The following is a 16,922-nucleotide window of genomic DNA, read 5'->3' on the forward strand; positions in this document are numbered from 1 at the left end:
GTATGTTCTTTATGAGAAAATAAATTCTTAAACCACAATGACTGTTCTAAGTACCTACTTTAATTTATGTACCGGTGATTAAATTGCGATTGCATGGTGATTAATAATTAATATATCTTTAACATAAAGTTAAATTATTCAATTGAAATTCTAATGTTATTATGAGTAGATAATTGTTATTTAAAACAAAAAAAGTAGAAACGATTGTGTAATACATGGATTCAGTAATCTTAAATATTTTTAAACCATAAACGGTCAAAAATTTCAAATATTTTCTGTCATACCGCCGAAACATGAAATTCTCTACCTACACGTGGAACCTGGGTTCCTTCAAACAAAGCGTGAAGAGGGATCTTGCGGGCCGGCATGGTGAGGACAACTAATGCGGTTCATTCTTCCAGACCAGACTATACTGGTCATCTTCGCGTTTGGACTCCACTACCAATTACCATCAGGCAGAGTAGTCGTATGCCTTTTCGGTTAATATTAAAAATATATATTTTAGACGCGTTCTTCGCGACGAACGACTTTTTATTTACTCAAATACGCTTTTACGAGCACTTTTGAATCGTGATTTTACAGAACAATATAAAAAGTACAGCTGTCACCCGATTTGAATTCTACTAGAAATTCCAGCCAGAAACGCAGTGAATAATCTTTTCCAACATTTCAAATTTTACTGGCAGGCAAGGTGCATCTGCAGTCTGGTGAATTCCTTATGCAACTTAAAGAAATCGTGTAACAATATAATTGTTTCAAGTATGGTATCCTTTTCGAAAGTTGTAACATGTCGAATAGTTTCTTGCAAGCAGCTTTAAAAATTGTTTCAGAGATCCCTTTGTAAAAGTATATTTTGATATTAATCGCAAAACAAAGTTTGTGACCTATAAGGTCATAATAAAGAGGTTGTGTATTATACTTACCTACTTGATTAGTACTCTGGATCAACAACAACAATAGCCTGTAAATTCCCACTGCCGGGCTAAAGGCCTCCTCTCCCTTTGAGGAGAAGGTTTGGAACATATTCCACCACGCTGTTCCAATGCGGGTTGGTGGAATGCACATGTGGCAGAATTTCTATGAAATTTGTCACATGTAGGTTTCCTCACGATGTTTTCCTTCACCGCTGAGCACGAGATGAATTATAAAGACAAATTAGGCACACGAAACAGCGGTGCTTGCCTGGGTTTGAACCCGCAATCATCGGTTAAGAATTAAGATGCACGCGTTCTAACCACTGGGCCATCTCGACTCAGTACTCTGGATCACTCAGACACTCAGACAACTGAATTTTAGGTCGAGATACTAAAATTCAGTTGTTAGTTGTTTAAATTTAGAAATTTAACATTTAAAAAACCTGCTGGACTTTGATCTAAGCAGAGGTCCTTATCAAAGAGAGCCTTGATGTTCCGAGCTAACAGCAGAGGATACAGCAGTGTTTTATACAACACCAAGAATTATATGCATTATAAATACAAACTATGCACATGGAATTTTAGTTAATCTTGGCCGAAGTTGGACTCGCAATCTTTGATTGAAATTCCAGTGTTCCACATGTCCACCACTGAGCCACATGGTCTCTTAATAGTGACTTTATATTGTAAATAACACAAGAGATCTAAAAATTGTTTGTTTAATAAATTTAATTTATACGCTAAAATATTCAGGAAAATGTAACGTTACCAGTAAAAAATAAAATTGGAGTTCCTGTGATTATATACATAATATACATAATATACATAATATAATCACAGGAACTCCAATTTTATTTTTTACTGGTAACGTTACATTTTCCTGAATATTTTAGCGTATAAATTAAATTTATTTCATATCATTTCCTTTACTAATTGTCCACGTGCGAAGCCGGGGCGAATCGTTAATAATATATATGTATATAGACTGCTTTCGCATGGAATGAGTAATTAAATTTTTACTTAGGGTTGATTTATTAACGTTAAATGGATAACAAAAATAAAGTGCTCGTCGAATAATTCTCGAATCAAAAATAGATACACATCGACTCATCGATAATTTATTATAATTAGTATATTTAAAACTTAAAATAGTTCATATTTGTTGAAAGTCATAATATTTTTTTGATTAATTGCTCAATTGGCTCTCACGGTTCGTGAAAGTAATTTTAAAAACCAGTCTTTAAAGGTGTTCGTATAAATTAAAACACGTTATTTTAGTTATTGAGGTATTTTTAAAAGGAGGCGATTTACTATTACGGATAGACTTATTTTAATAGTATTTATATTTTTACATGGAAATTTTCATCACATTAAACATTAATCCTAGGCCTTTTCTCAGTATTCATTTCAGTATCAACAGTGAGTTATTTCATTCGAAAAAATACAACCATTCTGCATAATTCTATTAATTCTCCGTCGACGGACGGACATTCGTCGCCGTTTTTAAAAAAATCTTATAAATAATATACAAAATAATACAAACATTAGTTCGTTTTTCGATAAAAAAAAAATGAGATTTAACATTATCGTAACATTTAAATTCCGTTGGGGACAAATTCGTTATTACAACATTTACAATCAAGTCCGATTTGATTTTTACAGAAAAATAAATATACAATTATGTGACTACACAACCGGTGATTGCTTATAAAAGTTCAGCACTTCTCGTCCGCGAGCAGCGGGTCGAGCGACAAGCCGAGGTCCAGCGTCGCCGCGGACGGCCTCTTGGCGCTCTTCAGGGCTCCCGAGCGCGCCTTGCGCTCCACGTGCCCCGCGTGGCCTACGTGACCGTTCAGCGCGTGTCGCACTTCCCCCCCAAACAGCTCATTCAACGTCTGCTGCACCTCTTTACCCCCACTAGTCGCACTACACGTCACTATCAATTTTCGCACTTCTGGCTTGTTCGTTTTACTAGCATTGTTCATATGAAGAGTTTTTGATAAAGAGAGACTCTGATTGTAATAATTGCTAACACCACTCGTGGACTTGCTCGACCGCGAGAGGGACGATTTGATGTTACTCCTGACGGTCGCAAACTTTTTTCCTAAGGTAATAGCGCCGCCCGCGTGCGACGCGTTGTACGTGCAGAGGGCGAGAGGCCGCGGACACGACGCGTACCAGCACACGTCGCCGGGCACCAGCGGCGGCGGGCCCTCCGGCTTCTCCTCCCTCGCTGGCGGCGCCGGCGTCGCTATACTCAGCAAGGGGACGTGACTCGGGATGTCCGCGTCGTCGGGCAGCATAAAGGGATCTGTCGGCAGTGGCTGACTGAGCAGGGACGTAATACTTGAAGTATCCGGCAGGACGGGATCCTCGACGCTCAGCAGGCTCGCGTATATGTCGTTGACCTGCTGCTCGGCCGTGAGGCCGTTGAATGCGCCGAGATCGAGCGGCGTGTTGACTAGGACCGGTGGGAGATTGACGGGGGTAGCGGGCACGGGTGGTGCGGGGGTGTGCAGAGCGGCCGGTGCAGCGCTGCTGCCGGCTGCCGCCGCGTCCCGCGAGGCGCGATGCTCCGCCAGCAGAGTGTCGAAGGGTTTCGCCCGGCCCTCCACCGTCCGCCGCAGCGATAAAGCGTGCGCCTTGCATGTCAGTGACCTCGTGCAGGGTTTTGGATTTTCAGCGGTTACAACACCGCAGTGCTTATTCGGATCGTATTCTCGTAAATTAAATTTCGTTTTACTCGATTTTCGTGACGCCTTCGTAGAGGGCGTGCTTGGTGCTGGTTTTAAAGCTTGAGCATTGAGTACATTATTATCTATCACAGATGACAGCATTGGAGACGTACTAGGAGCAAATTGTAAATTAGACAGGTCGGTATCAGATAATGAGTAACCTGTTAGTGATGTATCTACCGTTGAATATAAGTCTTGTGATTGTACAGTATCGGTGGTCGATGGGAAGTTAATTTCCTGCATATTGCCTATATCTCTAATTATATTCTTCCAGTCAGCTGCATTTGTGATGTCATCTGCACTCTGAATGCCTTCAGAGTTCATTATTGCAAAAATATCATCTGTTATATTTTCACCGAGGGGCAAATCCTCTGTGTCCTGTATACTGACTACTGGTAACTCGCCACTCTCCATACTAACTTGAACTTCACCAGTGATGGCTGATGAAGTGCTAGCTTCATCCAAGTACTGTAAATCAGGTTGTGGCACCACTATCCTAGAGATAGGAGCTGCGGCAGTATGCACAGGAGACGTCTCCATCTTAACTGGTAGGATGTCAATAGGGACAGGAGGTGGAGGTTCCTTTTTATGTCTACTTCTACCTGGAAGAGATTTGAGTTTCACAGTGGGGGGAGGTGGCGGTAGTATCGGTTCTGCACCAGTGTGAGACTCGAGCAAATGTCTGTAAGCTGCACTGCACTTCACTATAACTCCGCACATATGACACACTGCAGCATTTAAATTGTCCATTTGTGGGAACAAGCCATGTAAGCTCATGCTCTCGTAGCGAAGACGGTTGACGCCGGCTCTGCGATACCGCGCTTGAGTCTTGTCCGCACTTTTGTAGGGATGGGAATCGTGTAGTCGTCGGGAGGACGCGCTACCCTTGCCATCCACCGCCGCCGGCGACGTGAACCCTGCGCCGTCGTCATCTTGCCGAGGCGACTGATGTCCAATCTCACTAACCCACAAATCCCAAGGCTTTTCATTGCACTTTACGGGACTCACTATCTTAGCCGCGAAGGGGAAATCGCCGGACATATTTTGGCATTTACTGACCTTCTGAAAGAGAAACCCTCCTTGTGACCTCACGGAGCTCCTGCCATAGCGATCCACTCGCTTTTTGATAGGTTATTATCCCATATCTGTCTCTATGTCGGATCACACCGAGCCCAGTGTCGGATTCACATCTTAGAACAATTGGTCACTTCATTATTTACATACGCGAAATAAAATCGTGTTTTGATTGTTTTAGCTTTTATATTTACAGGGACAGATGATCTATCTCACTGACAGCTGATTATGCAGGTTGTAAGTTTTTCTTGACCACGGAACACATCCATCTGTAGACAGTCCTTTCTAAACGATTTTTAGATCTCAAATTAAAGAAACTTTAGTTTTGTTGACTTCATTTTAATTGATACATAGCTTGATACACACAAATAAAATGTCCAAAATTTCTGTTTGGTTGGTGGTGGTTGTGATTTACTACAGAAAGCATCAACACTTTTTTGAGTATTTGTAATAAAGACCGAATTGAAGTTCTATAATCTATGGTCATTCATTCGTAAAAGTTGAGCGACGTGACAGCGTATAAAAATTATTAATTACTGGATAATTACTTCATTTTTTTATAATAATTATGGTTTAATGATTTCTACCTAGTAAAACATTTTTTAATTATAATAAAATAAATTATTATCAGAATTATTACTTTATTGTTTATAAAAAAATATAAATGAACACAATAAATATTTCAAACGAAATTATGTAAAAGAAATAATAGCTAAATATACATGTATTTTTGTTATAAATATTAATATAATTAGCTTTAAATATTTTTATTATCTTATCGTCACATCAGAATTAATACATTATTTTTGATAATTGTCAATTTCTCATTGACAATTGTTAACTGTCAAAGTGGAATGACGTTAAAGTTATGTATCCATCATTTTGTTTAAGAAAAAAAGGTCTAAAATACTAGTTATGTTTCATCATATATAATTATTATAGATTTGATATAAAAAAATAATGTCGGTAACATTTCACTGCCTAAAACGTAAACCGGCTTATTAATGTTGTTTCGAAGCTTATTTAAGTCTTTTCTTTTCGGTGTACCAATCGGTGTAACATTCTTGGATTCTGTGGGTTATGTTGCGAGGGTCGAAGGGATTTCTATGCAGCCTGTACTCAACCCTGAGTCTCAAAATAAGGATTATGTATTCCTATCACGCTGGTCGGTCAGTGATTACCAAGTGAACAGAGGTGACATAATATCGCTGGTTTCACCGAAAAATCCCAATCAAATGATAATAAAGCGGGTCGTGGCGTTAGAAGGAGACGTCGTAAGCACACTTGGCTATAAAAACAAATATGTAAGGGTACCGGAAGGCTACTGTTGGGTCGAAGGTGATCATACAGGCCATACACTTGATAGCAACACATTTGGTCCAGTCTCACTAGGCTTAATAAGTGCTAAAGCTTTATATATAGTGTGGCCACCAGACAGATGGCAGAGCTTGGAAGCAAAGTTGCCAGAGAATAGAAAACCAATAAGTGTAGCAGTATGATCCTTCAGGATATATTTTACAATGACAACTTCAAAAATTGTTTTTAAAAGAACAGTATAGCTATAAAAATAATTATCATTTTAAAGCCAAGATCTTAAGATATTTATTTATATGTCTTGTTTTTTATCAACTATTTATTAATAGTGGTTGTTGTGTTAAATTTAGATTAAAAAGTAAATTAAATAAAATACAAAAAAAAACTTACTCATGAATTTATATTTAGGAATAAAGTTTTACTAAATCAAGAATGGTGCTTATTATTCTTATAAAATCATTTAAATCTGATCCACCCACCATATCATCTTTTACATTATATAAGTAATTTTTTTGTTTTCTTTGGAACTATGGTACAATTATTATTATCAGTGACGAATAAATAAAAATAATTTATATACAAAAAAGTCCTACCTTAAAGGCAAAATAACTAATCTAATTACATATCGAATTGTTATAGTTGTAAATATGACAGATAATTAAAATTAATCATAAACAAAAATCATAAATCATAAAAAATGTAATTATTTGCCAATGAAAAAACAACTAATTTTGGAAAAAGTTTGCCTTGAGGCAAACTCAGTAATTGAAATGAGTGCATTTTTATAAATATATAGGAAGTTTTTGAAAATAAAACAACATTATTAAATTAGGTGATTTATTACACATATAACAATAATTATTCAACAATACTGGTCAAACCATGACTTTGTAATAAATCTACAATGTTTTCATACGAAATACCTTTTCTTATTATTCTATATTTCCCAATTTCTGATAAGTCTATTACAGTTGAACCTGTTCTATTCCTTTCTAAGCCCTGACTGAGAACACCACCATCAAACACTGCGGCCAGGTGCTTGTAAAGATGTCCAAACTCCTGGACACATAATGTAGACGGTTCATTGCTGAAATTTGCACTTGTAAGTGCCACGGGCATGTTAAATACCTTAGACATGTTATTTATAAAGTCGTAGTTCGGAATACGAATACCAATTTTTGATGTGTGAGGATTTAGATAAGGATTGTCTAAAAGTTTTGTTTTATGTAAAACTATTGTAACTGGGCCGGGTAGTAGACTGTTGAGCAGTTGGTCACTTAAATGTGTAGCTTCACCCCATTTTCTAATGTCAGATATATATGTTACACATATAGCGACTGGTTTAGCAGCATCCCTGCCTTTAATAGTATATAGTTTTTTAATTGCATCTGGGCAATTTGCACTGCAGGCCAGACCATATATAGTATCTGTTGGGACTGCTATAACATGACCGTTTGCTAGGAAATCTGCAGCTTTGATGTAAGACTTATCTTCCTTACAATTAATTATGGAAGCCATTTTTTCAAGCTTCATTTTGGTACAGGCACCTTTCTCTCTCACTATATAAAAATTGTATTTAATTTTTTTTATAATGTTCATACTGAAAGTTTTAACACTTTTAAGCACTACACTCATGAATTAATCACGCCAGTTATGTGCACACTTATGATTACAGCATCTGTAGAATGTTGTCATTGGTTCGTCTGCAGAGCGAGTTTGAAGTTGCATGAAGAAGGCTCTTCCATGACCACACTTAGGGCAAACCGCATCAGTTGAATCGACGTTCTCCCACGCGGCAGCACCACCCATAATATAATCAAGCTCCTAAAATCACATTTTTTTTATTTAAAAAAAATACTATTTATTATATTTAATTTTAAAATTTTCGATTCGATTATACATTGTTATCAAAATAAAATAACCTCTAATCAAGTTAAAAAAAGTAAAATATGTACGAAGTAGAAATGATGCAATAAAATTTATCATGAAATACCTTCAATTTCGGGAACGTGCGTGATGATACTTTCTTCTTAATGTTATAAACATAAGGGCATGTATTACAAGCGTAGCGGAGTCCTGATTCCGGCCCTTCTTCGACCATCAAAATATTAGCACACGTTGGACAGAATAACATTATTTACTTAAGAAACAAAGTTGTCATTTCATACATTAATATATTTTTCCCATTTGAAGGAGATAAAGCTTTTAAGTTTTAACTGAAGATACTTTTCCAATAACTAGATATTCAAATTACACATAAAACATTTTTCAATGCTTTGCTTTATGTCTGTTAAGTTGTGCAAAATTCACATTTAACATTGTATCGCAAGTTGCATGCATGCCTGATAGGTTGATAACTTGCTTGATATTTGCCTCTATTGACATTATTTGACAATTGACATTTTTTTAGCGGTGTTGTTAGCGTAAACTTTACTTTATCGGTAGTAGTTTGTAAACTCCGCTTTATATTGTTATAAGTTTTGATACTTAGTCATATAAAAAACAAACAAATGAAATTAAAACTAGTAACAAAAAGAAAGTTTATGCATTAACATTCTCAGAAATTGAAAAATATTCACAGCCATATTAGAGCTTTAGGCAAACAACCATATAACACCAACAATGTGCAATAAGAATTTCTATATATAAAGAATTTTATTATGCAAGTACATAAATCCTATATGTATATAAAATATACATACATACATATCTTATAGTATTAATGAGTAAAATGCCACAGTATCTAAATAGGTGATAAAGGAATGAACAGAATATGGCAAAGAAGACATCAGATTCGAGTATTCCTGCAAATCCTTATTGTAAGTTAGTTATTTGATGTTAAGATTGTCACTAAAACAAAATCAACTAGCATTGGAGCAGCATGGTGGACTTATCTCCAAACCTTCTCGTCAAAGGAAGGAACATGCGCCACAACTATTAAAATAGTAGGACTACTACTTAAATCTCCATCATTCTAAAGAAGGAGATTTAAGTAGTAGTAGGGAACATAACATTTAGATAATTTTGATCAATCGACAACTTATCTATACCATCCATATATTACCATCTTACGACAAGATACCTAGCCTAATATACAAACAGTCAACAGTTTTTCATATATTTAAAAATCATTGAAAGTATGAATATTAACATTATAACTGATAAACATTAATATATATCTATAGCATTATTTTAAAGAATATATTTTGTTAAATTATTGATTCAACAACTAATTTTAAATTAATTTCGAATATGTGTACGCGCCTTATAAAATAACGCATGATAAGTCACTGCAGAAAAATAGGTACAACACAAAAACAATTTACAAATCTCTGTCGACTGTCAGAAACAGAGTAGGAGTCGGAGTGTCGAAGTCGTTGTCTAAAGTGTTTGACGTTATATTTGACTTCGATCTCGGTTGGGTGTATTTATGGCGTGATTTTTTATTTATTTTATAATTATATGACAGTGAGTTCATGACTTAAAAATACAGTGAAATATTATAAGTTTAGTGTTGACAATGTTACGTGCGTTGCTGGATAAATTTTGGGATGAAGATTTGTGGCTGCCGCCGAATACAACTTGGGAAGATATTACTCCTGGGCCAGATAAAGCTGTAGTTTATTCTGACTACAGACATCTTCTGTATCCCATACCTTTGGCTCTTGTGCTTTTAGTGATACGGCATGCATTGGAAAAGTGAGTTAACTTTTAAATCAAAGTTCGATATCATCTAGGTCACTGCAGATTATCACCTATATAGTTACGCTCTGTGACTCATTTTTTATCAGCTAGCTTGGTATACTTGACGATATTGTGTTGTAGTAATCACATCTTTATTTATATACTACAAATCCAAGTATCCACTCATGATTTATTAAATTACAGGAATTACTATATATTATTATAATTATAATGTAATATATAATGTAATTTTGGATTCAGTATATGTTATTAATGTTTTTCATAATCCAAGTTAATCAATTAGTATATTTATGAAAAATTTAAATATCTTGCAATGGTCCATCTCACAAAGAGGTTTCATTATAATTCCATGGTGTCCTTAACAAAGTCGACTATTGTTTGTCGATAGAATGTTAATATTATCAGAACAATCCTGAATATAAATGAAATTTCATTTTTCTACAATGTTTTGTACTGATATAATTGAATAACTTTTTTTGTTAACAATGTATCATTTTTCAGAACATAATTAAGTTTTTGTATTCAACGACACACATTTAACGAAACTCATTTTAATTAAAAAAAATATTATTTAATTGTTATTACGAAAACGGGCTACACAGATAGAAGCAAAATATCAACAAAATATTGTGGAAGAGTAAATCTAGTTCTGTGCTGTGTTTGCACATGAAATAAAAAATAAAAATAACTTATTAGTTGCTTTATTCTGCCAAAAAAGCCAAAATATTTATGACAACTTCAGCACAGATTATTAATTAGTTTTTTCTTAACAGGTACTGGTACGCACCATTTGGAAAGTCATTAGGTATTAAGAACACAAGATCGAAGAGAGCACCAAGCAATCCAACGTTAGAAGAAGCTTATATCAATTGTTCAAAAATTAAACACAAACAAGTAAGTTGTATCTCCATGCTATTTAATATAATTTATTAATAAATCAGTAAAAAGTAAAGTAATAATAACCAAGTTACATTTTGTTTTAAAAGAACTGGTTATTTATTTTATGATAAATATATTTTACACTAAAAGATAACATTGTTTTCCAATTCATTTCATTGAATCATTACATAGAGTTTCTGCTGCTAATTACATTTAATTAAATGATAAAAAAATATGTAAGTGTGCTTGTGAGTGTAACGTAAATGTATTTGTATGTGCATGTATTGTTGTGTGTGTATATTAAGGCATAGATAAAAAAAAAACATTTTTGCCTGTATTAATATCATGAAAGAAGTTTGTTTCTAGAACTAAGGTATTATCAAAATAAATATTTGATACACCATTACTTTGTGTTAAATCAAGTCAGTGTTGCACAAAAATGTGTGTATTTGTGTGTGTGATGTTTGGATTAGTGTGTTAAAAATCCTTCCGCTAGTTAATCCTCTAACTGTGCTTCCTTTTTTTCCAGTTGTTTTTGAGCAAGGATAAGGTAAATGTTGCACTGTTTTACGTAGCTCAAGTAGAATAGGCTTCTAAAAAAATACACACAAATAGTTTAAAACAAAATCCATTCACTTACCTGTATTTATATTTTATAATCTTTCATTCATTTCTATTATTCGTTATCATTCGAATCAGAATTGGCGCGAATGAATGGAAATTTTAATTGTCATATTATCTTGTAATTCACGTCGATCGCGATTAAGGACGATTGATAGTATTTTAAAAATGGAATGTAAATAAATCCTTAGTTGATATAAAATTGGTAGATGGCTTATCGTTTATTGAAACATTCATTATTTGAGCAAGAAAAATAGTAAAAAAAGGAATGACTAATCTATTTATAAATACCATAATTACATAGACAATTAAATAACGCTTATGTATTCGAATTTACGTCGGAAAAAAAGTAATGTAAAAAGAAGTAACAGACAATCTGGCCAACGGCGTTCACTTATTTTGAGGTGAAAGCTTGGATAATATTCCATCGAGCTCCTTTGAGACATGTTGGTGGATACAGATGGCGAAAATTATCACGCCACAGAAAAAAAAATCATCATGTTTTCGTTCACTTGACGCCAATTACAAACTTGACAATTAAGTAATGATTGTCTATGATCTGTGTCTATGAACCCGCGATCTCAATTTCAGTTATATTGAGCCACTGAGCCAACTCGGCTCGTAAAGAAACTGGAGCGTTAATTTCTTTACTATCTGTAATTAGAAATATTGTAGTCACTTAGTTGCATATAGCCATAACTTCACAGTTGATTTCACATGAATTTCGCTTTCGTTATGCTTGCTTCTTTATCTCTGTAAACTTGTTGTTTAACTAGTTATATTTTTGATATAAAACGTAGCTTTATTTTTTAGAATATATCAGCGTAACTATTCCATTATAACAAACGTAATATGTCAAATTTAAAAAGCTAGATAACGGGTAAAGTAAAGTAACAGCCATTTCCCACTGCTGAGATAAGGCCTCCTCTTCCATTAAGGGGAGGGTTTGGAACATATTCCACCACGCTGTTCCAATGCGGGTTGCTGGAATGCACATGTGGCAGAAATTCGATGAAATTAGACACATGCAGGTTTCCTCACGATGTTTTCCTTCACCGCCAAGCACGATATGAATTATATACACAAATTAAGCACGTATATTTAGTGGTGCTTGCCTCGGCTTGAACCCGCAATCATCGGTTAAGATGCACGCGTTTTAACCACTGGGCCATCTCAGCTCGGGTAGACGGTATAACGGGTTAAGTTTTGATATACATATGAGGTATAAACTAGTGCTAGCAAAAAAACCTACGTTCTTTGTGGTAAGCTATTAAATCGGTGTAGCGGTTTTGCTGTTACGGCATAACAGACAGACGAACTGAGCATTTACAATATTAGTATAGATAGTCTGCTGACGCCTGTTTTTATGTTCGCAATTCTCAGAAACCTCATAAGTCGACTTTTATTCTGTTTGAAACTATGAGATATGAATTATTGTGGAAAGTAAATAATTAATGATTACTCTGTGCTAATTAGTTAACGTATATATGATATGTTGATAAAGAGGGGAATAATTTTGCCGCCTGAGAGCTTCTATGGCGTGCTCTGTGCGAATCAATAAAGTTAAGTCTGTAAAAAATTTGGTGTAATATTTCATCTCAAAATGTTTAAAACTTTGTAATGATGTTTGAATTTTTGGAAATATGAGTTTAAAAGTCTTGCACATAGAATACCCTATCTATACGAGTATATATGTATTTGATTTTCGTAATAAAAAACCACAAAAAATAAATTTCAATTGGAAATTCGAAAGTGACGTCAAAACACAGGTTCGGTTCGTATGATAATTCCATTAGTAGTACCCATACGAGGCAGGGACTGATGGCTATATTATATATATATGACTAATTACATAGAAATTCTGCCACGTGTGAATTCCACCAACCCGCAGAACAGCGTGATGGAATATGTTCCAAACCTTCTCCTCAAAGAGAGAAGAGGCCTTAGCCCAGCTGTGGGAAATTTACAGGCTGTTGTTTCTGTTTGTTGTATGTATATGAAATCGGTATGTTTAGCACATGAATACTCCTATAACATAATTTTATATTTATAAAGAAATTCAATTTTAACAAAACAGATAACGAAGGTCTTAAGTGATCTCTCTCTATGATTTTTTAAGCCAGATTTGCTAAGTACGCATTGAAGATTGTTATACTGACGACATTTTCATGTATGCATTATCATATCTTACATTTAAATATCAAAATGCTTATCATGATAGAATGTCAGGGTCTATTTCTTTGAATCTAAACGATATAGAGAAATGTCAAGTGGTCATACGGGATTTGGTTTGATTTGAGAAAGAGCCTCTTTAGAATAACATGCTGACACCCTCAATTTTATAACCATTCCTAGGGATTCCACGGGATTGTAAGCATTATCTACTATCGACGACCTCCGTGGTCGCCCCCGCCCGGTGACGCTGTAAAGGCCAGTAGGGCCAAGAGTATTACACAGTTCGAAAAAAAAACCGTGGTCAAGTAGAGTACACCTGTTTTCGTGGGTACGCCATTCCGAGGAATCCAACCAAATCGATGTAGAAAATTAATTAGTTTTCTATGTTGTCTAGGGTCTGGGTGATTGTGGTATCGTTACTTCTGATTTTCCACAACACAAGTGCTTTAGCTACTTACATTGGGATCAGAGTAATGTATGTCATGTTGTCCGATATTTATTTATTATTTACTTACTTGCGGAGATATAAAATGATATTTATCGACGTTAAAACAATGCTTTATTATGTCGTATGAAAATCAAGGAATGCTGAATTCAACTCTATGTTTATCTAGCATGTACTAGTTGCTGCGCGACGTTACTTGCGTTTAAGAGGTTGGTTATAAGATGTTATGTTTTAAGAATGATTCATACTACTTGATATCCATTAGGCTATTGGACTGGTTTTTAAAATCCATTTTATATTATAAAGTAGAGGATAAGGAACCCAGTAAAAGTTGATTTTTTTATTTCTAGTACATTGCCGAAAAATATCATATTATAAATTCAATATTTAACTAGCGCGCGAAAACGCTACTTATACAATATGGCGATGTAATGAACTCGGTGACGTCATTTGCCTGTATTTTAATCTGTAGTACATATAGTAAGCAAGGTTATAAAGCAAGTGACTTCATAATAATCATGATAAACTTTTAAAATAATGCATTTTTATGTATGGATTTTTGAATAAATTTAGTAATATTTTCAACTTTAGCTAATAAATAAACGTTTTTAAACTCATAATATATACTGATTACAATAATTGACAGAAAGACAACCAACGGAGACTTGCGCAGTTAAAATAAAATACTAAATTTGATATAGTTTTTATTCAGTATTTTGTAACATTATGTAACATGTTGAAATGTATTTACAGAATAATTGATTGATATACATAGATAGATAATTGAAATTATCAATTTTCCTTCAATGAAGACGCATCAAAAATGCCAGACTGATTATGATAAAAATAAACATCCGATATATTAATGAGTATTTATATCGATAACTGATCGATATCATGTTTTTTACTCGAGTTGGCTGGATTGTGATTCGAGTTTAATTATTCTTTTATACTGAATACTACAATAATACCCCTAAAAAGAAAGAATTGGAACATACAACACGTTTTTTTACACTATACCTTTAAAAAATTGCCAGTTAACAAACATTAAAAATATATTGTGCTTTACTATATAATTATCACTACATAGTATAAAACAAAGTCGCCTACCGGCGTCTGTCCCTATGTATGCTGATATATTTAAAATTAGGTAACGAATTTTGATGCGTTTTTTTTAATGGATAGAGTGATTCGAGAGGAAGCTTTTTGTATAGTATAGTACATGGACAATATATTACTATATTAGAAACAAGAAAAAAATCTGTACTATATTTAGTATTAGCATTGCACACGTGCAAACCCGGGGCGGGTCGCTAGTTAATACACAAGTTGTTATTTATAAAAAGAATAAAAATATTTCAATATATATGCGTGCGCGCACACAGAAACACAATCACACGCCTACAGATTAAGTGTAAGCCATATGTACATATATTAAATACTCTTTTCGAATTCAATCTGTTCCCCTACCGACCATTAATATGTGCTTCATTAAAATATATGTGATTTTTATTAAACTCACTAATAGATACTACGTCGTAACTTTGTGGGTTTGTTACTAGTATAGCTATTAAATTTTATTAAATGAATGACGTCACAGATTATAAATCTCTATATCTCAGTAACCCCCTTGTTTACAAGTTTGAGAAACAATAAAGATTTTAGGTGTTCCAATTTTGAAATAGTTTTCACGATGTTTGAAATAGAGGTTATTTTGTGATAATTACTAGCAGCCCGTCCCGGCTTCGCACGGGTGTACGTAAACTTCTTTGTTAAATATTTTTAACTTTTATTTATATTATATTGTATATTTTTTCCGACATTTTTAACAAATTTGACGACCTCCGTGGTCGAGTGGTGTGTACACCGGTTTTCATGGGTACGCCACTCCGAGGTCCCGGGTTCGATTCCCGGCCGAGTCAATGTAGATTATCATTAGTTTTCTATGTTGTCTTGGGTCTGGGTGTGGTACCGTCGTTACTTCTGGTTTTCCATAACATAAATGCTTTAGCTACTTACATTGGAATCAGAGTAATGTATGTGATGTTGTCTCAATTGTCGTTCTATTTCAACTTACTTACACAAAAACCTAAAAAAATATATACCTAAACCTTCCTTATGAATTTCTCTGTCTATTGGCGAAAACCGCATGAAAATCCGTTCAGTAGTTTTGAAGTGTTTCGCGAAAATACAGACAGACAGACGCGGCCACGGGACTTTTCTTGACTGTTTTATAATATTTACTGATAACTTATATTGGTCTATGGTAGGACTTTGTGCAAGCACCACCACCATCATTGAGTATTTATCACCAAATCCTCATATATTCTAACAACAAACAACAATACTTAGTATTGTTGTGTTCCAGTTTAAAGTATAAGTGAGCCAAACTACGAGCACAAGGGACCTAACATCTTAGCTCCCAAGGTTAGTGGCGCATTGGCGATGAAAGGAACGTTTGACATTTCCTATATCGTCAAAGCTATAAGTGGTCATAGATGTAACAGAGCCCCTTTGATACTGATGTTGTAAATCTCAGTAATACTGTGGAGATTATTAACACATAAGTAATGAATTTAACTTTACGAATACTAGCGACCCGACCCTGCAGCGAACGGGTGCTATGCTGATACTAAACATAGTATAGAATTCTTCTTCTTTCTTTACTATATTGTCCATGTATTATGTATAGTGAGAATAAGAAAACCTTCGTCAGTTTTAAAATTAATTCCTTTATCAAGTTTTAAAGTCTTAGTACCTTTTGAATCTAAACATCAAATCATTGCGACGCAATATGTCATTCTCGATCGGTAAAGCAGATTACCGCTCATACAGAGCAAACGAATATAGATTTTGAGGTGACGAATCTTTTCTCACCCCGACTGTACACAAACCTTTCTCTATCTAATAAAGAAACAGCATCAAAATCCGTTGCGTTATTTGTAAGATCTAAGCTTAAATAGGGACAGACAGCGGTAATCGACTTTGTTTTATACTATGTAATGATGATGATGGTAGACATTTACTAGTGTATCTATAAAAAAGGACTTTCATATTCAT

At 34.6% G+C, this 16,922-nt stretch overlaps 5 protein-coding genes across 7 annotated transcripts in view; 2 read left to right on the top strand and 3 right to left on the bottom strand.

Annotated features, from left to right (window-relative positions):
- Nucleotides 1-2,017: 2,017 nt before the first annotated feature.
- Nucleotides 2,018-5,185, bottom strand: LOC124532936. Its single transcript, XM_047108068.1, has one exon. The coding sequence runs from the start codon at nucleotides 4,688-4,690 to the stop codon at nucleotides 2,630-2,632; it is 2,061 nt and encodes a 686-aa protein (XP_046964024.1). The 5' UTR covers nucleotides 4,691-5,185; the 3' UTR covers nucleotides 2,018-2,629.
- Nucleotides 5,186-5,570: 385 nt separating this feature from the next.
- On the top strand, nucleotides 5,571-6,470 carry LOC124532961 (mitochondrial inner membrane protease subunit 2). The gene has a single exon (XM_047108099.1). It carries the CDS (start codon nucleotides 5,728-5,730, stop codon nucleotides 6,220-6,222), a length of 495 nt encoding a protein of 164 aa, XP_046964055.1. The 5' UTR covers nucleotides 5,571-5,727; the 3' UTR covers nucleotides 6,223-6,470.
- A 387-nt stretch (nucleotides 6,471-6,857) lies between these two features.
- On the bottom strand, nucleotides 6,858-7,672 carry LOC124532960 (yrdC domain-containing protein, mitochondrial). Its single transcript, XM_047108098.1, has one exon. It carries the CDS (start codon nucleotides 7,670-7,672, stop codon nucleotides 6,896-6,898), a length of 777 nt encoding a protein of 258 aa, XP_046964054.1. The 3' UTR covers nucleotides 6,858-6,895.
- A 3-nt stretch (nucleotides 7,673-7,675) lies between these two features.
- On the bottom strand, nucleotides 7,676-8,171 carry LOC124532962 (DNA-directed RNA polymerase III subunit RPC10). The gene is made up of 2 exons (XM_047108100.1): nucleotides 8,031-8,171; nucleotides 7,676-7,861 (listed from the first exon to the last, which is right to left on the bottom strand). Exons 1-2 carry the CDS (start codon nucleotides 8,169-8,171, stop codon nucleotides 7,676-7,678), a joined length of 327 nt encoding a protein of 108 aa, XP_046964056.1.
- Nucleotides 8,172-9,367: 1,196 nt separating this feature from the next.
- The window catches only part of LOC124533176 (ceramide synthase 5), a 32,750-nt gene continuing 25,195 nt past the window's right edge, over nucleotides 9,368-16,922 (top strand). For 2 of the 3 annotated variants that reach the window (XM_047108345.1, XM_047108346.1), the window contains exons 1-3: nucleotides 9,368-9,736; nucleotides 10,516-10,636; nucleotides 11,151-11,171. In XM_047108345.1, coding sequence (XP_046964301.1) covers nucleotides 9,558-9,736; nucleotides 10,516-10,636; nucleotides 11,151-11,171 — 321 coding nt within the window. In that variant the 5' untranslated portion in view covers nucleotides 9,368-9,557. The remainder of the gene's footprint in view (nucleotides 9,737-10,515; nucleotides 10,637-11,150; nucleotides 11,172-16,922) is intronic. The other variant, XM_047108347.1, reaches the window with a different exon arrangement.

The sequence above is a fragment of the Vanessa cardui genome, chromosome 10, assembly GCF_905220365.1.
Source record: "Vanessa cardui chromosome 10, ilVanCard2.1, whole genome shotgun sequence".
Taxonomy (NCBI): Eukaryota; Metazoa; Arthropoda; class Insecta; order Lepidoptera; family Nymphalidae; genus Vanessa; species Vanessa cardui.